The 24,554-nt window shown below is 28.4% G+C and overlaps 3 protein-coding genes across 3 annotated transcripts in view; 2 read left to right on the forward strand and 1 right to left on the reverse strand.

Annotated features, from left to right (window-relative positions):
* Nucleotides 1-4,916: 4,916 nt before the first annotated feature.
* LOC139425354 (zinc finger protein 83-like) lies at nt 4,917-7,939 on the forward strand. Its single transcript, XM_071179645.1, has one exon. It carries the CDS (start codon nt 5,448-5,450, stop codon nt 6,351-6,353), a length of 906 nt encoding a protein of 301 aa, XP_071035746.1. The 5' UTR covers nt 4,917-5,447; the 3' UTR covers nt 6,354-7,939.
* A 1,209-nt stretch (nt 7,940-9,148) lies between these two features.
* Nucleotides 9,149-16,130, reverse strand: LOC107447445 (uncharacterized). The gene is made up of 3 exons (XM_016062366.3): nt 15,918-16,130; nt 11,033-12,765; nt 9,149-9,452 (listed from the first exon to the last, which is right to left on the reverse strand). The coding sequence occupies exon 2, from the start codon at nt 12,744-12,746 to the stop codon at nt 11,043-11,045; it is 1,704 nt and encodes a 567-aa protein (XP_015917852.1). The 5' UTR covers nt 12,747-12,765; nt 15,918-16,130; the 3' UTR covers nt 9,149-9,452; nt 11,033-11,042.
* A 225-nt stretch (nt 16,131-16,355) lies between these two features.
* Nucleotides 16,356-24,554, forward strand: part of LOC107447446 (rho GTPase-activating protein 39) — a 34,515-nt gene continuing 26,316 nt past the window's right edge. The window contains exons 1-6 of the mRNA XM_016062367.3: nt 16,356-16,503; nt 17,902-18,003; nt 18,876-19,014; nt 19,969-20,052; nt 20,564-20,650; nt 22,599-22,726. Of these exons, the coding sequence (XP_015917853.1) occupies nt 16,487-16,503; nt 17,902-18,003; nt 18,876-19,014; nt 19,969-20,052; nt 20,564-20,650; nt 22,599-22,726 (557 nt within the window). The 5' untranslated portion in view covers nt 16,356-16,486. The remainder of the gene's footprint in view (nt 16,504-17,901; nt 18,004-18,875; nt 19,015-19,968; nt 20,053-20,563; nt 20,651-22,598; nt 22,727-24,554) is intronic.

A 24,554-nucleotide genomic window follows, 5' to 3' on the forward strand; every position in this document is an offset into this window, starting at 1 on the left:
AAATTTTTCCCGATGGAGGGGCTGGCCATACCCGACGGGGGTGCTCCAGCCCCCCCTGACCCCCTACTGGCGCCGCCCTTGGCCATTTTACACTTTTGGTTATTATAAATCAACCTCAAATGTATTTTTTGACACTTGGAAAGGTTATTTTTTATTAACGTCATGTGTTCCGTGTTCTACCTTAGGTTATTATTTCGTAACCTTAAATACATATTTTTGTATATTTAGAAGTATTAATTTATCAACCTATAAGATGCGACATTTTTAACTTCAGGCTTATATAGCTCAACCTAAAGCTATTTTTTTAAATTCTTACGAAGGTAATAATTCCCAAACGTGAGGTGTTATACGGTTCACCTAGTTAATTAATTTTTTGCCCTCACGATATAAGGAATATAATAGATATAAAGATATTATATGTATTGTATGAAGAATAATGCATATCATTACGTTTTTTCACTAGTAGAGATCTTCATTTATCAACCTAACGTTTTTAATATTAAACCTTCGATAGTAATTGCTTCTTTTGTTAAGCTATAAAAGAAAGTTTCAGATGCATAATTCTTCTGTAATTTTAATAGATTGAATTAAATCATCTTGAAATAACAGTTATCTAAATTCTACTGTAAGGAAAAATTATTTGTGTGAACTGATATTTTTGGAAGATAGTTGTCTAAGGTGCTTGAATTTTTAAAGCTATAAAACTGCAAATTTAAATAATTAGTCAGCTGAAATTCAAATTACTTTTATTTAAAACTAAAATTTCATTTTTCTTACAAATCAACAAAATTATTTTAAATACTGTTTCCGTCTACCTGTTGAAACTTGGAAGTATTGGAACCTAAAAGAAAAAAAAATTATTAGTAAGAAAGTCATATTTACAATAATAGTGGCAGGTTTTAAAATATTAGAAATTGTTTTTATAATGATTTAAGTTAACTGGATGAAACTAATTTTCTTTTTCAGATAAATAGACCGAATTTTTGGGTTTACTACAACTAATGTTCAACACCGTAGCCTTGTAATTTTGAACCCAATCCAGAAGATAAGGAAACTCCTGTATCTAGTATTGGGAGAAATTTGCCTTCGTGGAGGACTTTTTTTGATGGAACTAACCAGCATTTGCGTTGCGCTACATGGAGAGGAATTCGTATCGACCAGCCATCGCTGGGAAACGAACCTGGTTCACCTCATTGGGAGGTGAACGTGCTATCCCCTGACCCATCGCGGCTCCCCTCTTCATATTATGCTATAAATGTGAAACTTGGTCAGATTTATTGCTGAAATGTGCTAAACAACTAGAAGTTGCAAAATTATAAATGAATTATAGGCCGCACACTGAAGCCTGATATGGTTCCATTGTGCGCTCCTCGCAAAATTATGGACGTGTCAGTGACACGGAGTTGAACAATATTGATCTTTATAATACCAACGGCTATTCAACGCCGATTATAAAATAAAATAAAAGGATTTAAAGATATGCATGTAATATGTGTTTTACAATAATATATGCATAATCTAAATTTTGTTGCTAAATAATTTGCAACCTTTATTTTATTTATTTGTATTTTCTTCGTGCCTCTGGTATTCTTTGTTATATTAAATTTAAAATTTTGATGCATGAAATGATTATATACAATCAATGGTTATATGCAATTGATAAATATTAAGAGAAAATGAAATGTATACATAAATTTTGGCGACTAAAAAGCTTTTGTTTAATTTTTCAGCTTTATTTATTTATTTGTAAATTCGATGATAGTTAATTTAGTAAATTTTAGTCTAAATTTCTGGAAGTAGCCATTTTATGTTCGTCAGATGAAATTAAGCCTCGATTACTGGAAGTTCCGAAAAGACATCCCTTAACGTATATTTTGAAAAACTTTGTGAAAATTTAAGACAAAAATAAATGTATAATAGGATTCGTCCCGCAGTGAACTGATCGTTAAGACACGGTTCCCAGCAGATCATCGAAGTCAAGCGTCACTGGCTACTGTCAGTGTGCGGGTGGGTGATCACTTGGATCAGTCTGCGTAGGGACCGAGGGTGTGCGGTATTGGTCCTCGTTACCCAGGTTAAAATTTTTGCTGGAATTTGTTTGCTAGACAAGCATATAATGCTATGTACCAGCTAAAATACCAGCATATACTACCATAAATCTTTGCTGGTTCCAGCATAATNATTTGACGTGGGTAAACTGTGCTACCGTAAAGTGCTCGACTTCGCGCAGGTCATCGGGCTACCGAAGCGGGGGTGCATACCCTCCGCAGAGGATCAAAATTGTGATGGCATGTCTTCGGATCATCCTCCGGGATGTTTCCCAGACCGTCGCCAATAGCCCATTGCGCAGCTCTAGTGCGACGTAAATTAACAACAACAGCATAATAGGATTCGCAAATAAAAATTTAAATCAGGAAAGAAAAAAAAGCTTCCGAAGTGTGATAAATCACTTAGTGAGTGAGTGTACAAGAAATTCAAACTTGCTTGATTGCTGGTAGACACTTGGAAAGTTTTTCCAATCACCGTCTTTCATCACAAAAGACGAAAAAAATTTACAACCAAACAAAACAGGCTTAGTAATTGTAGTGCACTCTCCTTCTTCAACAGTGATTTGTCAACTTTCGATGGCCTTCCTTTGATTTTTAATTGCTTAAATATTAATTTGGAATCCTAAATGTATATAATTCTTTATCGTTATTTTTGATGGAGTCTTTAAATGAATTTCGATAACCCGATGTATTATTAAATTATATCATCAAATACTTTCCCGTATAAGAATTCAAACTGAATAATCATTTGTTATTTTAAAAAAAATGCAGGTTATTTTTTTAAGCACGAAAAGTCTTATGAAAAGAAAAATTTTGAAAAAAATTTTACGTTATGTTTTTTTTATTCTGTTTCAATGTTCATTTTTTTTTTCCTTTTAAATTCTATGGCTATATAATTCTTGTGCGTGTAAGGGATGAATAAGCGATGATTTAAAAGCAGTTTACATCAAGAAAATAACGCTCGCTTGAAATAGAGATTTTTTTTCAGAATTCGGACTCTAACAAATACCTATTTGTTTTAATCGTAAATTTAAATACACGAGTATAGTGAAAAATTTTAATGCTACAGTCAACTCTGCCCCCCTCCCCGGTTCCACGGTACCTGGTGTTTCTTATCAAGTAAAGGGAACAACGAAAACAAAAAGATAAAAAAAAAATCAAGTCATTCTCTAATTAGAGTGTAATGCTAAATAACGTTGACAGGTATGCTAGATAACGTTTCCACCAAGATAGAAGTCTCAATCTTGGGTCTTATCTTCTTTATAAGATAAATAAAAACTAAAAAGTTTCATTTAATTATGGGACTGAATTGAATTAATTATGGACTCGAATTGAAAGTCTTGCTAAGTAAAAGTCTGCTACAAAAAAGAAATAAAAATTCTCAAATTTCGACCAAGTGTTCAGCATTAGATTAGGAAAAAACTAAAAAGTTTACTAGAAAAGTTAAAGTTAATATTTTGACATTATCGGGGTAATCAACTATTTGACAGTAATGTGAAATAACACTTTCCATCCAAGTTAGAAGTATCAAATCATATGTTCCTTATCAGGATATATTTAAAAAAAAAAGTTTATTTCAATATTTGGAAATTATCGCAGTACCACAATTGACAATAATGCTAAATAACCCTGCAATTACTTCCAAGTGTTTGGCGCAGCATAGCCGATTAAGACTCTTGTGTTATTATAAAGTGAGGAGGTGACTTCATGAAAGTCATATGGAAGACTATAAGTGGAACTGCGTAGTGGCGAGTTCTCTAACCTTTGTGAGCATGGCATCTTGTAATGACAGAGCCGTTTTTAAGGATGAGCCTAATGGGCCCCTAAAAAGTCAAAGGATTCATCACACAAATTTTTTTTTTCTCCATCCTAACTGATTCTTAAAAGAAAAAGTGTTAATGAGTGAGAAAGACTGAGATGAAATATTAAAAGAAATAATTGGTTCAGCCATACGTCTCATCAATAATTATTGATGAGACGTGTGGCTCTTTAATAAAGACATGTAAATAAATGGTAAAAAAGGGGAATGAAAAACAAGTTTGTTTAAAAAAATTATTAGGTATTGTAAATAATAAAAAATCCTATCCTTTATAAAAAATTTAATCTTCAACCTTGATTCAAATTATAATTGATTCAAAAATAGCTTTTAATATTTTAATAGTTTGTTTAGCTAACATTTCTATGCTTTTAGGAGATTATTAAAAGAAGTTTTTGACTGTAAATTAAAGGAATATCAGTAGTTTAAAAATAAGAAACAGAAATTTGAAGGAATTTAAACTTTACCGCAAATTGGTGAAGCAATGATCTCATTTCTTCTATTTTAGTTCAGGATATTTTTATGTTATTTTAGGGAGAATATTTTTTTATAATATTCTAACCAAATTTTTAAAATTATCTCTCTTTTAACTGAAAAACATAATTTGAAGTTCAGTAGTACAATTAGTTTTTAAATTTTGATTTCCGATGTGAAAAAAGTGCTTCAACGAACAGTGCTTGAAAAACAAAAAGTTTCAAAGCATTGGACTATTGTCTCCTAGTGTTCTTTCTTATTTATTGATTTAAGAAAGATTGAATCATTTGTCAATCATGAGCATTAAATATGATGTCTTACAGGAAATTGATTTTAATGATGTGACAGAAGACTTTGCCTCTTAAAAAGTACGAAAAGTATTGTTACGTTAAACTTTCTATACGAATAATGTATTAAAGCTTTCACAATAATGTATTTGGTTTTCATCATTAAAATAAAATAATTTTTAAAAAATTAATCAAAATTAAACTTTTTTTTATTTATAAAAATTACTCATAAAGGGCACCCAAAGACAGGCCCAGGGCCCATTAAAAAATAAAAACGGCTGATGAATAAGTAGATGTCCTCGGCCACCGACACCAAATGGAACTCCATGGAACGAAGCGGGTAAAAATAAACAGCACAAAGCTTACCGAAACTTTATGATAATATTCGATTTCGATAACATTAGTGTTTCTGTCAACAAGTAAGGTTTCTGTGCACGTAAATGAATTCTCTCTCATGTATTTGTTTATTCCTAATTAATGCATTCATTCTCTTGAATTGTGTTTAATATTGGAAATAACTGTATTAACTTGACTGCAGTCTACTATATTATCCAGTGTAAGGACTCTGAATAAAGCTTCCTTCAATAATAAAGGAAACAAATGTGTATATATCTTTCACAATTAGATCTAATTTAAAATCTCTACTTGTCTTACAGTTGAGAGGCCTTATTTATAAAGCGTATGTGAAAAATCATTGACTGAGAAAAGCAATTTTAAGAAACTTTAATCTTTTACATTCTGGAGAACAGGCTTATTTATGCAGTCTGTTCACTTAGAAAGGTAATCACTATTCCTAACGGTAAAAAGCTTTATTTATGCATAATGGATACAAAAAAGTGTAAATTAAAGAACAATGTTTTTCATACTGAGAAGACTCATTCATGCACTGTATGCAATAAAATATTTAGAGAAAAAGGAAATTTAATTAAACACTCTCTTGTCCATACTGGAGAAAAACCTTATTCATGCAATATATGTGATAAAACATTCTCACAGAAAACTCATTTATCAGAACATTATTTTATTCATTCTAGGGAAAAGCCATATTCATGTCATGTGTGTAATAAACCTTTCTCTCGTAAAGGAGTTTTAAATAGACATTATATTATTCATACTGGAAAGAAGCCTTATTCATGCAGTGTATGTGATAAAACATTCTCACAGAAAGCTCATTTAAGAGAACATTATCTTGTTCATTCGATTTCTAGGGAAAAAAAGGAAAAGTCGTATTTATGTAGTGTGTGTGATAAAACATTCTCTCGTAAAGGCAATTTAAATAAACATTACATTGTTCATACTGGAGAGAAACCTTATTCATGCAGTGTGTGTGATAAAACATTCTCTCTTAAAGGTAGTTTAGATAAACATTGTATTGTTCATACTGGAGAAAAGCCATATTCGTGCAATGTGTGTGGTAAAACATTCTCATTTAAATCTGGGTTAAATAGTCATTCTCTTGTTCATAGTGGAGAAAAACGTTATTCATGCAGTGTATGTGATAAAACATTTAAATGGAAAATCAGTTTAAATGAACACTTTCTTATTCATATTGGAGAAAAACCTTATTCATGCAGTTTGTGCAATAAATCTTTCACCAGTAAATATTCTTTTAATAAACATTTTAGTCTACATTCTGGAGAGAGGCATCAAAAAGTGAATAAATCTTACACACATAAATACAGTTTAAATGAAGTAAGACTTGAAATTAATGGTGGTCCGTCGGTCTGAGATAAATAAATTTGACATGAACCACCATGAAATAATTGTCTCTTGGACCAGTGACCTATCACTAAAATTCTCAGCAAATAGGTTAAAATGATGTAAAAGAATATTTATTTAAGTTTTTCTATAGAAAAAAGAATAAGTTCAATGTATAGTTTGAAGATGTCTTTATTATGTTATATCATAAGTTTGGAAGTCTTTTTTTTTTTTAATTAATATTTTTGTTCAATTTTCAAATCTATAAAATCTCATTTCGTCATTCAAAACTCTTACTACCTATAAAAACTAAAAACATTATTTCACATTGAAATACCTATACTTTTCTTGTTTAACTTTTAAAATTAACACTTGTAAGATTGCTTATGTGCATTAAATTAAATTTTTGGTCTTTAAATGACTTTTTTTATTTAGCAAAAAAATTTTTAACTCATAAATGCTATCATTCTTTTACTTATAGCTATTCAAATAAGTTACATTAATATTTGGATAAAAATAGTGCACAAGTTCTAAAAATATGTTCTGAAAAAACTATAAAATGAATTTCAGTTGATTGAGAAGTTCTTCAGTGTATAACAAGAGAGATGAATTAGCAATTTGGATAAATTTTAAGCTGACATTCTCATTCCCTCATTTAAATTTATGAAGTAAAGTTTTTTCTAAAAATGTATTGATAAGTGATTTTTACTGACAGGGTAGTTAAAAAACATCTATAGTTACTTTACTTTTATTTGAGGGAATTATCCTTAGAAGCAAATAATGCTTATTTTCTTATTCCCTCATTGTGAAAGAATGGTATTTTTGTAATTTATGAAGTGAATTTATTTTCTAAAAATGCTATAAGTGTTCTAATTTTCTCTTATAAGATAATTTAAGAATATGTAACATAATATAAGAATATATAACATAATATACAACAATATATTTTTTAATTTTATTTACGGGTATAAATTTAAAAAAGCAAAAAAATATGCTTTTTACTATCATTCCCTCATTATGAAAAAATGTTACTTATGTGAGAGATTGGTTCTAATGTTTTTAAATTCAAGTTATTTTATTTGGTATTTAAATTTTAAAGTAATTAAACACTGACATAAACTTAAATATATTTATAAACATCATTATTTTAAACATGTTTATAATAAAAATTATTCCCACACTTTCTCACTTTAATAAAAACATGTAATTTTATATTTCTTTTAATATTAAGCATGACTGCCATGTTTTTCTTCTTTTTCCTCCTGTATCTTATCACAAAAAAATAAGAAATATCAGAAATTTTTTTTCTTGCTGGCTGACACTACTTGAAAATAGACTTTTCGTAAATGAACCTATTTATTGAGACAAAAGGGATGGTTTGCACAAAATATCATACATTTGAATGTTACATATCTGTAATTTTTCATCTTGTTTTACTTTAATGCCTTTTTTTAAAAATATTTAATATATTGTTCAACTTTTGATAAAAATGCAATATTAAATTTCAATATTGTGAGTGTTAAGAATCTTTTTGGACGAAAAGTTTAACCAAAATAAAATAAAAAATATGAATTTATCATCATGTAATATTATATTAAAAATATTATTATTAATCACTTGATTTGATTTATTCAGCCAAAAAAGAACATATATTGATTTAATAATTTCAAATGGGAATCTACAACAAAATCTTCATTTGTAGATGGACTCGTACTGTTTGATGTTGATCATTTCTTGCTATAACTTTTTACTTAATCAATTTTACACATTTCTTTTTGTCACTGCAATTCTGATTGAATCCTGACATTTGCAAATTTTTCTTCTAGTCTCATGTTGTCAAAAATTAGTTACATCACTTTTACAAACCTGCATAAAAAAACTTCAGAACCATATGAACAAGAACTCTGGCATAATAATAAGGGTATTAAAATTAAAGCAAAAAAAGAAGAATAACATTAATGGAATTGTATGAAAGCTTCAAAACAAACTTGGTGAAAGATTTGCAGGATTCTGTGAATTGACAGCCTCAAGTTTCGTAGAATCCTGTAAATTAGCGCAAAAATCTCCAGCTTGGAAAATCTGAATCTTTGGATATTCAGTATATGTGCATGTAGAAAATTATATGTTCAACGCTCACAAAAATCAGGGAAAATATCTTTTTTACCAGAAAATCCGGAACGTTACATACTACGCTTGTATCTTTGGCAATTTATGGCTCAAAAAATTCCATAAAGCTTGCGCTCAGATTAAAAATCTTCGAGCCAACTTGACATCTCGTTGATTACAAATTTTAAGTGTAACTATTGAAGAATAAAACACACATAATAATTGAGAGACTTCAGCTTTCTATGTGTAAAATAAATTTGTAATGTTTTTTTATAAATATTAAATTTTTGCTTATATATCTGTAAACTTTTAAATAAGACTTTGAAACACAAATCCTTGTAATGAAACTTTTGAATATACCCTTGATAAAGAATAGTTCTTTTTAAATAAAAAAAATTGTAAGATCTAGATGTTTTTTAAAAGTTAATTGAAATCAGCTTGAATTACAGAATATAAAATTACCATAGCTGACCATGAAGTTTATTCTTATTTACTTTGAGGTTGAAGAGCAGAAGGCTATAATGCCCAAAAGCCACATATCACCTTGGCCCAAAGTTATGTTTATCTGCCATAAACTTTAAATGAACATATTTAAGAATATATTCAGTATTACTTTCTGATAGTCTCAAATATGACTGCTATACATTTCTATATAACAAAACAATTAACATTTGTAGATTTAAAAATGCTCGCCAGATTAAAAATACTGGTACACAAAATACTCTCAAGTCTTTTATTGTTTCAATATACAAAGATTTACAATATTTTAATACAAAGTAGAATTGCAAGTTATGCTGCGAATACAAACATTAAATTTATAACAAATCACTTATTGCTAATGTTGGGCATTCAGTTATTGATACAAATCTTAAAGCCACAGCTGTTATATGTAGAATAATAACACCATCTGATAACAGCTTCATAACTGTACTTGGAGCTCCTTCTTACTGAAGCGCTTTGAGACTTTTCTTGAGGGGTGCTTATCATCGCCTTTATTCAAATGACCCTCCCTAATAAACTTTCCTAAGGATAAAAAATTTAAATTAATTTTCCTGATAAATGAAAGTAAAATAGCAACAACCACAAAATTTATTTAAACAGATCTGCCACATACACACACACACACAAAAAATTTATTTCTCACTTCAATTTAATTAGCCATAAGCAGCAAACATTAAGATCTCTAATGTCATTTTTTTCTAATAAATGTTAAGCGTCTTGCTTAAAAATATTATTGAAAACTAGTACATTATAACATTGTCATACATATCTATTTTTAAATTTAGTGTAAACCTTATTAATCATCAACCAAAACTATTGTACGGAAATTGAGTGGTAAAAAATTACGAACTGCTACCAGTTTTTCTGATAAAAATATCAAACTTTTAAGCACATGAAAAAAAAACTGCTTCTTTGACAAAAATAAAGATAGAATGAATCCCAAAAAATTTAATAATTAGGGATGTACCTACTGATTTTAGACAAATACTGAACAAACCAATAACTTAGTCTGCTACTATTTTTCAGCAATGCGCCAAATATATTTAAAGGTATTTTAACAACTACACCTTTATGTTAATATTCTTCTAACTTTTTAATGTTTAATAAGGACATTAAATCAAAAGGAAACTATGATAAAATTTAAATTCAAGGAATAGTGACACATAATCTTAGATTCTGACCAGGACAACAAACTTATTTCTGAAACCTTAAAAAATTGGATTAAAACATCTGGTTCATAAATGTTTAACTGTGCTAGGAATTCTATGAGGGCAATCCCAAAAATAAGGTATATTTTTCTTTTATAAAAAAAAAAAGGCATAATTGTTTATAAAAAATACAAGATTTTGTTAATCACCCATCCTGTAAAGGTAGAAAAACTGACAACACCAGGTCTTTGTAATGTTTTACGTTGAACCTAATCTTCCATATCAGTTTAAAGCCTAACATTCTGTAACCAGTGTAGCAAGTAGCAGAAACTAGATGTCCGTGAAGCGGTTGTGTAATTATAACCCATAAAAACCGATGCAGGAGAGTGAAATTTTAACTTGATATGATATAGCAGATGAGGTCCAAAGCTTTCTCAAGGACTTGTATGGCAACTAGAATGTCACTAGCATAGAAAAACTGAGTTGCTAATGCCTATTCAACCTTTAAAGTGATATAATATTATAGAGAAAAAAAGACCATACTCTAAGAATAGTCTTCGTGCAAAAAAAAAATTACTGAGAAACATGTGTAAATTTTTTTTAATTTATGAATGAAAATAAAAGATCCAGTATTTATTAAAATCCTCTAAATCTTGATGTATATTGTTTTATCTGGATTTATTATTTTGTATTTACAGAACACTTTTCTATTTGGCTCAGCGGGGGTCGATACCATTGTAAACCAGGTCAATCATTAAGTTTCAATTTGTAAAACTTGTCTTTACTTAAATATAAAGTTTGTAAAAACATTCACAAAATGCAAACCTCTACAGTAAGTGTTCTTACATGCCATAGCATTTAAAATAAATCATAAAAAGGACATACCACCCAAAATGCAACAAATAGGATAAATGTATTATTTTTATGTAAAAAAAAAATTAAGGTAAATATTACCTTTTACTTTCTAAGTCAGAGGCCGAGGTGCCGGCGCATAAAAATCATCCAAAGGAAGCGAATAAGACTTCAGATATTCAGGTGCAGGAAAGTTATGGTCTACTTTAGAACGTGGCCTATTAAGAGGTAGAGGTGGTGGAATGTACAAATCAGCATCCAAAGAAACTAGAGATTCCGGTGAATATGAACATCCGGGTGCACAAAAAGAGTGATCTAATTCAGAAGATGACACACTGAATGGTAGAGATACTTCAGTGTATAAATCAGCATTGAAAGTAACTGGAGAATGATATGAATTCAAATTTTCAAGTGCACAAAAGGTGTGTTCGAATTTAGTACATTGCGCATTAAAGGGTAGAGATACTTCAGTGTATAAATCATTGTCCAAAGTAGCTGGAGAATAATGTGAATTCAAATCTTCAGGTGCACAAAAGATGTGATCCAATTCAGTATACGGTACATTGAGGGGTAGCTCTTGATACGGAACCGTGTTCATTTTAGGATTAGCAAAACTGTTAGGTATTTCTAGCCTTTGAAATACATTAGTCTTCTGACTCCTTTCACTTCCAGGTTTAACAAGCATTTTGTCAAATGTGTCTATCTGCTGTTCAACAATATGCTCACGTTTTTCAAGTATCTGAGGAAAATCCCCATTCTCTCTCCCAGGGAAAAGTGGTGCTTCACGAGGCACTACTGGAACAGAAACTCTTTCCTTAGGCTCAGCCGATTTAGCCTTAGCTGCCAACTTGTCAAAGAAAGCTATTTGGCGATCAAGAATCTCTTCTCTCCTTCTAATCTTTTCTTCATCCTCCACTCTCACAGGAAAGAGAGGTGCTTCACAAGGCAGTATTTGAGCTAGAAGGCTTTTCTTAATTTTAATTGGTTTATCACCAGCCAGCAACTTTTCCAAAAAAGCTATCTGCTCATCACAAACACCACCTTCAGATTTTACCATCTCTTCAATATCATGTTTACCTTGAACCAAAGAGTTAAATTCAGAGTTCTCCTGGTTCTGTCTTAGAATACTGTGAGGAGAATCAACTTCATTAAAATCGCTTGTTTTAGGTTCCATAAACTTTAAATCTTCATTGCTTGATGAACTATATCCAGACGAATAAACACTTTCCAAACAATCAACATTGCTCACCAAATTACTTTCTTTAGATCTGTCTGCATCAAGTGAATCGTCTACCAACTCTTCATTCAATTGAATTGAATTAGATAAATATTCTTCGACGTGGTCTGCCCACGATGTTGATTTCTGAGTAGGAAAGTCTACATACTGCTTGTCACTATCAGCAGAATTATCTTCTATTTTTAAGTGCTGTTTTATGATTTTTACATCAGGTGAATTTTGACTATTACAGCAAGAACTCGATGCCTTCACCTCTTGACTTTCTTTTTCTCCCTGAGATAAGATATTCAATGAGGAATGTGAAAATTCATTTACTCGTGAAGCCAACAGTTTAGCTTTAGGAACATAAACTTGAATATCTGGTCTTCTAGTTTTTAAAGGCCTTTTTAAATTACTTGCACCAGTGAAACCTTCACAACAGGCAGAATTGACTTGCTTACTACTGACACTTTGTAAATTAGATTTCTTTTCAGCAACTGGAACAACTTCTTCAGACTTTGAACCTTTACTTAGCAAACCTCTACCTGGAATGTACAACTGCTGGTCAGGCCTACGGGCTCCTCTTTGGACAGATGGCATGGTTGTCTCTATATTCTACCTGAAAGAAAAAGAGCAAAAAATTTTTTTTCAGAATACTTATAGTAAGAAGCCATAATTAAAAATAAACTTAATTAAAAACTTCAACATTGAACCTTACATTTTATTATTCTAGTTCACTTCATATGCAAAATAGAAATCGCAAAAAAAAAAAAAAAAAAAACTTTACTTGCAAAGATTTGAATTTGCTTATAATAGCCATGATTTAACAAAGAAATCGGAAGTACTTGAAAAAATAAATTCCTTTTTGATGTTGACAACGTCTTTTGGATCATGAATCTTACCTCTTACCCAAAGAACAATAATAATAAATTTTTTTTTAGAACAGTTAAATAGAAACTATCTAAGCACTCTATAAATTAATAAGTATCTAAGAACTTAGAACAATTTTTTTAACAATCACTCAGCTGTAACTAATAAATATTGCTGTCCTTTTGCACTCGTTATAAGATAGTACGGTATACTAATTTCTGAAAATTGTTAGTCTTTAAACTATTAACTATAATGACATTCAAGTTGGCATTATGTCTACAAAATTGTCAAAAAAATTTTATTGGTTTTTTATTACTTAAGTGTATTTTGTTAAACTTCTATTTTTTTAATTTAAAAATATTCTTTTATAACATAGAGTGGTGTTATATAGTCTTGCCAATAATTTTTCACTGATTTTTCAAGACTTCACATGACTAAACGTTAAACGAGAAGTGTGGATAATCACCTGATTTCAAACTATGTAAATACAAATTCGCTCAATATTTTATTAAAAAATTTGGAAAAAAAAAAAATTTAAACTGCATGTGTTTACAAAAAAGACACTGTTTCCTGTAACAGTATAGATACTCTCTGGTTTTTATTTAGATTTAGAGAATATCGGCTTTTTTTTTCTTCCTTAAAATCTTTTATCAACTTTTTCATATTTTAGACCTACTTACATACTACATTCTAGACCTACTTACATTCACTTACATAAACACATGTTTATATTAAGAGTGGCAAGTTTCTTTTGACTAATATATGAGCTTTTTAACATACTTGCAAGTAAGAAAAAATTAAAAATAACAACTACAAATTACATAATATCATACTAATACTATCATAATTAGATACTGTTAAAGTATGAATACTCAGAAAAACTTTAACATAACATGCAAAAGGTATTTCTAAATTTTCATTCTTATATACAGTAGGGAACCGATTATCCGGAACGATCGGGACCATCGCTATTCCGTTTCTGAATAGCTACATAAAGCCGTTTTTTTTATTGTTAAACCGAACAAAAAAAAATTTTTATTTGGAAATAATCTTAAAAAGAAGAAAAAACGATGAAGTAATACAGTAATGATTATTTCTAAAATGATGGTATGGTAAACATCTTTCAAAAAAGAAAGAAAAATCTTATGAGGAAAAAAAAATATTTTCTTTTTTTAAATGGCAGGAAAATTTATCGAATTTCGTTCCGGTGTTTTGGTTTTCCGGATAGCGGGTTCTGTACTGTATATTTTTTAATTACCTATACTTAATCATAAAATCAATAAATAATGATAATTTATGAAATATAAAAAAATTTTGAACTCACATTTTTAGTTAAATTACTTACTAAAGAATATCACACCCTTACATGAACTAATTCAAGAAAAACTTACTTCGAGAATTGCGTTATGCGATTTTAAAATCGTATGTATAAGAATCACAATATTCAGATTATTAAAGATATTATGGAATACAAATTATTTTTTGTTTTGTCAATTAAAATATCAAATAATTATTATTATATTTTTTTATCCTTTAATCAGGGTTGGGGTTTTGAACAGGACACAGGGGTTTTACTGTCTTAAAGCGTCCAAAACCTTGAACTTTGGTAAAAGGTAAAAATTCTATATGTGTAACCATTATACACATAATAATTACATATATCAATAAATATTTGATATTTTTTATACAATTTACTTTACCCTAGTAAAGGAAAATAATATAATAAGAAAAAGTTTATAATTTTTGAAGCTCCACAATTCATTGAACAACAAAAGTGAATATCTTATCCTTTAAATATAAATATGCTTTTAATACTGATAAATTATGTTTATGCATAAAGATAAATAATGCAATATTAAAAATAATAAATTTGTTAAAAAAGTATAAAATTCATTTTTCACAATATTTCTTTTATAATAATTCTTTTATTTTTCACAATATTTTTCTTAAAAAATTTTATAATTTCTGCATCATCACAGGATGATAAAAAAGATATCTATTTAATAAAAATTGTTTTTAAATATAAATATATTAATTAAAATTGGAAATACAAAATAACTGAAAAATGTATTAACAGTTTTGAAGGGCATAACATCAGTTTCAGTTACTGACACTGATGATGTATCACCACTATACTAAAAGAATTGAACATGGATGAAATAAAAGTATTCTTGAATAGTAGTATAGATAAATAAACCTGTTTATGACTAACCAAGCACTTAGTCCTTAATAGCTTAACCTGTATGGCAAGGTCAATCTTCAGTTATGTACTATCCAATGCTAAGAGAACCAATTGAACTCGATTAATCTTCTTTTGTTTAATGTTTAAATAGAAGAGTCAAACAAGATTAATAGAACATTATACTTCTAAAAACAAACATTCTCTAGTATATTTAATTATCAATATGTTATTGTTCAGATAAAATTGGGACATAATTTGAATAAAAGGGTTTTGGACAGTTTAAGACAGAAACGGTTTAAACCGTGGATTACTCCATCCTGTCCTAAACCTTGCCAACCCTGAGTAGGTATCATACCTAATTAAATTATTCTATATTTTCTTTAGTTTCTGATATTTTTAACCAAACAATCTATGCTTTATCCAAAAGCAGGGTAGAAAGTCTAGAAGTCACATTTTAGTAAAAATAAAAGCACGTGTATGTTCATTAAAATATCGCATTGACTTAAAAGTTGATAATTCATTTAAACATTCCAGCCTAATAATCTTCAATAAATTTTAAGTAATTTATTCTTGTAATTACAAAATAAAAATACATAGAACATAGAATTCGTGAAAATGTTTAAATTTTAAACAGAATTTATATTTTGCGATTTTATAAAGAAACCAATGAATAAATTGTATGAAGGGCAAAAACCATAAATAAAATTAAACAACTTTACCTGTCACTCCAGAGATATAAACAAATGCAGTGATCTTCTTGAAACAAAGTATAATTTCTATTTAAAAGACGAAGAGGAAAAAAAAATGCACGTTCTACTTACAAAATGTCACAATTTGACAAAACGAATTTCACTTTAGCGCACTACGGGATAGCAAAGAATAAACTAGATGTGATTGGTTGAGAGAAGCTTTGGGTTACGAAATTCGCTTTTAACCTCTAAATGCAAGCGTTCGTTTACTGTGGCAGGCATTTCTCAAACAAACTCCTAAATTTTGGCAGCCATTTGTCACAAAATGTATTTCTTTTACTAATTTCTATTCCTTAATATTTATTAATTTTCATAAATGAATTTGATGCGTATATTTTTTCTTTTAATCAACTCGATCGAAATAAGGGATTTTCATTGTTATTATTTTTTTAAATAGATCAGAGGTGGCAACTGTTAAATTAATAAATATGAATACGTACTTTCAGTTTCTCTGTTTTGCAGTTTATGAAATGAACTTATTTTAATTTATAATTTGATGTTAATGAATCCATACTTTTAATGAAGTGATATTTGTGTGGATGATGGATTCCAAAAAGTATTACTGTTCTGAATTTTTCATTACTCTTAAGTTTTTCTACCGGTTTAAAATGATCTACGATATACTTATTTTCGCTGATTAATTCTAAATTGTTTTCTCTAAACTATATAATTCCTCTTGAAATTAACAGGGTTTTTTATTTGTTTTATTTTTAGAATCTGTCCTTACGTGATTATAACTTTTCTCACTTTCTTATATTATTAATGAAATTACATCAATGTATGGCATTAAAAATACTATGTCAATTCCAAGTAACTGTAATAATATAATATAAATACTAGCCATTGTTTTATTATGTTTAAGAGCTATGAAAAAATTCATTCCCTAAGGAAATGATAATTATTTAAACAAAATAAGAAACAAGAAATTAGATAAAAGTAGGGAAAGTGAAATAGCATCAACTAGAATAATACAATATTTCATTAAGTCAAAAACTTCGAGAAAGCAAAATTAATAATTGGTTGATATTTTCGAATAATTTTAAGTGAAGAAATATCAAAATTATTGCTTAAAAACCAATACTGTTGTAGAGTGAACACATTCACACAAAAATGAGAACGATAATGTAGTTGATAAATAATGAAAAATAATTCAGGTTATCCAATCTAGGTAGTTAATATAATTTTGATTAGAGTAATGCAAATTTATCTATACTTTATTGCATCCATTTGCTGCACCTAATTTGAAAATAAAAGGTGACACAGACATGTAACAAATCTATACACTTACCTATGTAATAAAGAGAGAATGTGTACAATTATAGCATAATGAATACTAGTTTTATATGCTTGAAAGTAGTTAGTTTACTATTTAATGAGCGATAACATTCACCTGATTTCATACTATGTGTTAAAGTTTCTCTTCATTTCTGTTTTAACCATATTTTTTTTATTATTGTGTTTACTTTTAAAAACAATGAAGAGTAAAATTAAGACTCAGGGAAAATAAGAGTTTCCTGCGTGTGTCACTTCACAGATTAATGCGTTCGCATATGCTTTATGCACAGCATATTGTCGAGTTATTCACATATTTGCTGTTGATTGGATAATGCATTTCATTATAATTACTAATTTTAGATTTAAATGTTTTGAGAGATTATCATTATTCAAATTGTAATATTTTATTTTTTTTAAAAATAGCTTTTTTTTTAATTTTACATTTATTTATGAAAAATCTGTTAGAAAATGTTTTTTTGCAAAATTATATACAATCTATGTATTCAATATTTAATAATTTAAGAGCGAATTTACTTATGAATTTAGTAATAATTCAGTACTTAAATAATTTTAAATTTAATGCTGATAATTTTGATGTTCAAAATTTTGCATTCTCCAAAACTAGAAATTCATTTTGGCTCTATCCTAACTGTAATATTTTTTTCTTTTATATTTTTAGAATTGAATGGTTTACAATATTAGAACCATGTACAAAAGAAGAAATATTTGTGAACATGTTCACTGGAGAATGTGTTTGGTGTCCACCTCCTGGGGCTTTAATGTAAGTAATAATTTCTTTTTTACACTACACAAAGATTACAAAGATATGTTTTAAACTTTTGTAATAAATGTTATGAAAAAAAGGAAAACTAATGTCTATTTCAAGTTTTGTATTATTTAAACAAGCTTTTAGTACAATACTTAAATTTTTTGTCACTTATTTATTTAAAATTCATATTAGTGATTTATTTAAAATTTATGTTATCATTTTATTTATTGAATTACCTCTATGTTCATTTGTATTTTCTATATATTTGTATTTCTTTATACTTCTCCGTTTTTTTTATTTTTTAAAAATTTTTTTTTTTTAAATAAATATATTAATAATTTTATGTTTTCTGTCTAATTTAATATTATAATTTAAGATAGTATACAAAAGAGTATTGCTTTATGTCATTTTAATAATTGCTTTATATTTTTTGAGTTCTTCGGTCTGAATTTATTTCTCAATAATTAATTTCGCAATTTTGCTTCGATTTTGGTCTAAATTATAGTTTTATTTCCATATTATGAAAATTTAGGTTTTTTATTTAAAATTTTTTTATGTGCAATTTTTAGAAACTTTATAAATTTTCTATTTAAGACTAAATGAAGCTGGATTTAGTGCAATTATATTGTAAATGAATAATTGTAAATTGATTTTTTTCCCTTTATATGTCTTAGGTAGAGTTAATCTTTGTTTTTATTTTTAGTGATTGATTTAAAATTAATTTATTTCCGTTCTGTCTATTGCAGAAAAAAGTCTGATGACAATCTATGGTGGGAAATATTTGACCCCAAATCATCTCGCTTTTATTNTAGGTAGAGTTAATCTTTGTTTTTATTATTAGTGATTAATTTAAAATTAATTTATTTCCGTTCTGTCTATTGCAGAAAAAAGTCTGATGACAATCTATGGTGGGAAATATTTGACCCCAAATCATCTCGCTTTTATTACTATAACGCTGCTAACCAGAAAACTGTCTGGCAAAAACCTCAAAATAGTGATGTACTATCTCTTTCGAAACTGCAGGTATTATTATTTAAATTTTTTTTAATTTTACATTATGCTTGTATTTGTCTCATTTTATTTAAAATAGAAATAAGCTTTTAATAGTCTTTTTAAATTCTCTTTTTTGGGGGGAGGGGTGAAGTGTGCATTAAGTTTTTGAGTAATTCATGTTTCAAAACTGTCTTGATGTTTTATGACTTGTAATACCAGTTGATAACAGTAATATCGGCATGCAGTAATGTGATAATCATTCCAATTGTTCCTACCCACCCTAGCTGCTTCACTTTTTTCTAAAGGAATTATTTTTATACCAAGTCGTTCCATTTAATGTTAGCTATTCTAACAATTTACCAGGTTATCTTATAGTAGCAAACAACAAGACAAACCTTTCAAGACAGACGTTTTTTCACAAAATTACTAGTTAACCTTAGCTATGCTTACAATTTAGCAAGTAGATGAGGCCCAATATGCTTCAAAACAGGCATTTTTTCCCTCTCAAAACATGCTGAATTTGCTTTGATAGGATAAAAATGATCTTCTTTTATTCTACAAAGGCAAGAAAGTGGGAATTTTTATTACCATGATTACTTATTCATTCATATTGTATTAAAAACAATCATGAGTTTTAAATGGAATTCTTTTTTTAGTAAAATAATCACTTTCATCTACTTCAATGGTTTTGAAGGTTTAAATTTTTAATTTTTAATGAACTTTAAATTTTTGTAAAACTGCAACATTTGTCAGTGTAAACATCCAATCTTATTATCAAGTATAGTTTATTTTACAAGCTAATCCTTTTATGTTCTAATATAAACCATACTCAAGTGTTCAAAGTTCAAATGATTTCACTGTGTAATTCACTTTGTAATCTCTTCAATGTATTCCTATTCTGTTCTTAGTATTATAATTATTATATGTAATAATTATTGATTGTAAATAATTTGTTTTGAATTTGTGATTGTCCTTTTTTTAAAGGCATTAAAACAAAGTATACATGATCCTGAAAATGGAGAAATTAGAAAAGAGTCAACCTCAACTCAGACCTCTGCTAAAATAAGTGTAAGTTTACAGAAGATTTATTTTAATGTTTCATAAGTAAAAATTTCTTACTGAATATTTTTCTTTTAATATTTTATTTATTTTTGTCTTCAATACTTTAAAAATTCATTTGCTTTTTTATAAAAAATAAAGCAAAGAGTTCATTGGTAATTTTTTTACACCATTGAAAGTGAATAATGTATAAAAATCATCACATTTTGTAAGATATAAATGCATGTAGCCAAAACTATCACATTAGATACATTTTTTATGGGAGAAAATTGGGAACTGTAATCTATTGCAAAAAATTCTAATCTTCTTTATTTATTTATTTTTCCTTTTCACAATGTACACTTTTAGTAAATTTAAACTGTATTTTTGTTGAAATTATCAAGTTACTGTTGTATTCCTATTTTTTTTCCTTCAAAATAAATATTAAAATCTTTGCAAATTTTTAGTTTCACTTTGCATTGTCTAATTTTTATTTTATTCTTTTTTTATTATTCTAGACTAATTTTATTTTTCATTCTAGGCCAAAAATATACAAAAGCCTATGTTCCAGAAATCTGCCTCTACTCAAACTGCATGTATGCCAAGCCCAGGAAAAGAAAAAATAAGAGTAATAACAAATAATTTGTCTTACTTTTGAATTGAAGTCTTTGTCATATATTTTTATTTTGGAATTTTTCCATTCAATGTACCAAAAATTAATATTGATCTTAATTAAATAAATTCCAAAATTAAGTTAGTTACAATTTACAGTTATAAATTTTTTCTGAATTTTATTCAAATTATTTATGTAAGTAATTGATAGTTTATAACTTTTAGAAGATATTACTAATTATACAAAATTCCTAGGTCTGTTTTTTCAAAAAACTTTGATTATGTATCTTAGATTTTCCTCAAAGATTTTCATAAATATCTTTGTAACATTAACATAAATGTATAAATAGCAATTGTCATGCATCAGGTGAAAAAGAAAGGCTTTTTCAACTGTAGGTTTTCTTTTTCCTTGTATACTAACTTATATTTTTAAAATAAGTTTCAAATTTCTCATCTCTTGCATCTTGCACTTTTTTTTTCTTTTCGTTATTCTGAATTCGTTGCTCTATATTTGTTTCTGATACTTGTGCTATAAAAATATACATTTAATCCCAATTACAAACATTTCTTTTTCATATTATCTTTAATAAGAGGATTTCATAAAGACCCCTATTACTAATTTTTTTGTTACTAAACTAATTTTTTGTAACTACCCTATCACTAATGTTGTTTAGATTTGATTTCCACTGTCAGTGTTAAGTTATCAGGTTAACTTTAAAGTAACTTCTGATATTTCCTTTAGCACATCAGGTTGAAAGTGAACTTATTAAGCTATAGACCTAAATCTATTGTATGAATATGATACAAAAAATATTCATATGCTGTGCAATTTTAAAAAGAAAATTAAAAAGATGGTATGATATTTTTTTTAAAGTTAAGTGTTTATTAAAACAAATTAATGTTCTTATACTTTTGTTCAATTTTCATAATATTTTTTTTTATTTTTTACAGTTTATTTATTTGAAAGATATTTCACTACTTGAGTTGTAGTCTTTCACCTAATAAAATGTTCTTATAACCATTTAACTAAAATAAAAATAGAATCACTTTAATATATTAATCAGTATTTTATACTAAACTAAACTCAGTGACGCGATAGCCCATAGAGGGCCAAGGCCTACTGTGCGCATCTCTGTTTTCTTGACCTTGGGCTCTGGGGTGCAGGAGCAGATGTTCCGGTTAGGTGGTCAGCTGAACGCAAAACCCCCAGTGTTTAGTTCCCAAGCATGCTTGGTAATCATTCAACGACCCACTGATGGGATGAAAGGCTGAGTCAACCTTGCCCATCCCGAGGATCAAACTCAGGACCTGTGGCACGGGAGCGCAAAGCACTACCACTCAGCCACCGGGTGTCATCAGTATTTTATAATAATTTTAATTTTGTGAATTATCTTAATTTAGTTTTTAATTAATTTTTTTTATCTAATCAGAGGAATTTTTTTAAGTCTCTTTCTTCCATTTTAGGATAAAAATTATCCTTTTTACAAATTTTATGTTTTCGTGTATTTAGTATATTGACCTAATAATTTCCTTTTCGTTCATATTATCATATTTATCGACAGTAAAAAGATCTTTTATAATTATTTAAAATATGTGAGTAAGGAATTTTTCTTCTTGGCACTGCAGCCCAGAGCCATCTCAATGAATTTTCGTATTTTCTAGTGTAATTATAAGTTTGGGTACTTATTTGTTGATTTGCTTGCCAGACAAAGCTAACAGACAACCAGCTATAAGTCATCAATATATCAGTAATGCATCAGCAAATTCTTTATTTGAATTTTATTAACTTCACTTAAATAAAATGAGACAGGTAGAAAAAAAATGGGAGGCTAGTTTTAATTATACTAAGTACTTTAAATTTCTGAGAACATTTTGATGTTGTGATTTTGGTCTGGTACCCATTTAACTGATAAGTACCAAATTTTAAGAGCATGTCTCTTGATTGTTTTTTGATTGAATTTCAGCATGGTTTTTCGTCACGGTCTGAACATGCACTCTCAACATATTCTTACGATTCTGGCTGCCCTACTGATTCAAGTATACCATCTCAAAGTCACAGTTCTTTAGATAGTACTAATTATCACTGTTACAGGTAACAAAATTTTTTTTACCATTTGTTAACTTTTACAAGATTAATTATTTGATAAATCATTGCAACAACATTTTTTATTCATTATTAAAAAAATTATAAGTTTTTACCTTTAACATGTTTTGAGAAAACTATATACCATCGTGTAAATTTTGATCACTCGTTTAAAAACAATTTAAATATAAAGTGGCTCTCAATAGTGTTCATGCTCTTACAACTTTGAATAAAATATTGCTCTATTCATTGTTGTTGTTGTCGGCCATTAAGGAAGAGGGGTTGCGTTGTTCTTGTTTTCCAGTGGCCCATCTATGGCCAAGAATTCGACTTCTACCACACCCATACGTCACACACGTTTATTGAGCGGATCCTTTCATAGATCCACAGATCATAATTTTGATGAACCAGGGAACGATGAATCTCCAATTCAGTACCCCCACAGGTGATGATTTGTTATGGGATCATGGAGGACTTTGTAACCTGAGAGATTTAATGTGCCATAGTCACCTTTTACTTACTCTATTCATTAATTAAAATGAATATTTCAGAATTGATATAAATTGTTGCTTTGTTTTCAAAATATTTCAAGCAGTTTTATTAAAAATATATTAAAGATCTTAACCATTCCGAAACGTAAGCATTCCGAAATATTCATTTTAATTAATGAATAGAGCCCTATTTCATTGGAAGTTATGAGTGTATGAACACTTTTGAGAACCCCTATATGTCTGTAATATGGTTTATGAATTAGAAAATATTAAACTTAAAATATTATATGAAATTAAATGCAGTATTCCATAATTTGATCAATATTTTAAATTAGTTTTCAAGTTTGAAAATATTTATATGTCATTGGTAAATCTTTTGCAAGACAATGCTGTCATTCTTCAATGTGGAAGGTTAATTGAAAAAATTTCCAGTATTTGTACATAGTAAAGATCCTGACATTTTATTATCGCAATGAACCTAAATACGTTAAGGTTAATTAGAAAATTTCGTATTCATATCTCAGTTTGCTAATTTGGATTTATTTCAGGCTCTTCACTATGAGCCTTGAGTAGGGAAGGCTTATTGCAAAGAGCCATATAAATCAAGCTGAACAAAATAAAGCTTGTTAAAATGAATTCAGATAAAAATAATAAATTAAACATAGTATGAGCTTTAGTAAAATGAACTTTGTACTATTTCTGCTTACAAAATACAGTCAATTCGCTATAACTCGAAGTACAATAACTCTATTACTATAACTTGAATTTTTTATGAGATCCCGACCCTTTTATCTTCAATTTCATATTCATTATTCTCGATTACTCGAATTTTACTCCCTTTAACTCGATTTTTTTTAAAAAGATTGCTGGATCTTTTAAAGCAAGAAAAAGAAACCTAGGAGTTGATATCTTGCTCCTTTCTTTGCAACACACACACAATAGACTCAACTGGTCAGAACAAGTTTAGTCAGAGTGGGAGAAAGGGATTAGTAACACCTGTGAATGATAAAGTTGTTTTCAGTGTGAGATAAAGGAATAACACCTGTGGGGAAAGAATAAAAATTTTTCTGGTCTGAACAAGGTTTATGCTTGTGATTTGCTGTTAGAAATTGTGTGGAAGAAGTGTTTACCTCTAAAGATGTCGAAGCGAAAATTAAAAACTCTCAACTTGGAAGATAAAATTAATCTTATTAATGATGTAGATAGAAATCCAAACATGAAGAAGAAAGATATAGCGTTGAAGTATGGAATTCCCCCGAATACCCTTTCTACGATATTAAAAGAAAGAGAAAATATCCTTAAACGATATGAATCTACGAACCCGCTGTCTAAAAGAATGAAGATGT

The sequence above is a fragment of the Parasteatoda tepidariorum genome, chromosome 4 (genome assembly GCF_043381705.1).
Source record: "Parasteatoda tepidariorum isolate YZ-2023 chromosome 4, CAS_Ptep_4.0, whole genome shotgun sequence".
Lineage (NCBI taxonomy): Eukaryota > Metazoa > Arthropoda > Arachnida > Araneae > Theridiidae > Parasteatoda > Parasteatoda tepidariorum.

Bases quoted from the DNA above. Each gene is read 5' to 3' on its own strand.
- LOC139425354 (XM_071179645.1), top strand. From the start codon at position 5,448: ATGGATACAAAAAAGTGTAAATTAAAGAACAATGTTTTTCATACTGAG.
- LOC107447445 (XM_016062366.3), bottom strand. From the start codon at position 12,746: ATGCCATCTGTCCAAAGAGGAGCCCGTAGGCCTGACCAGCAGTTGTAC.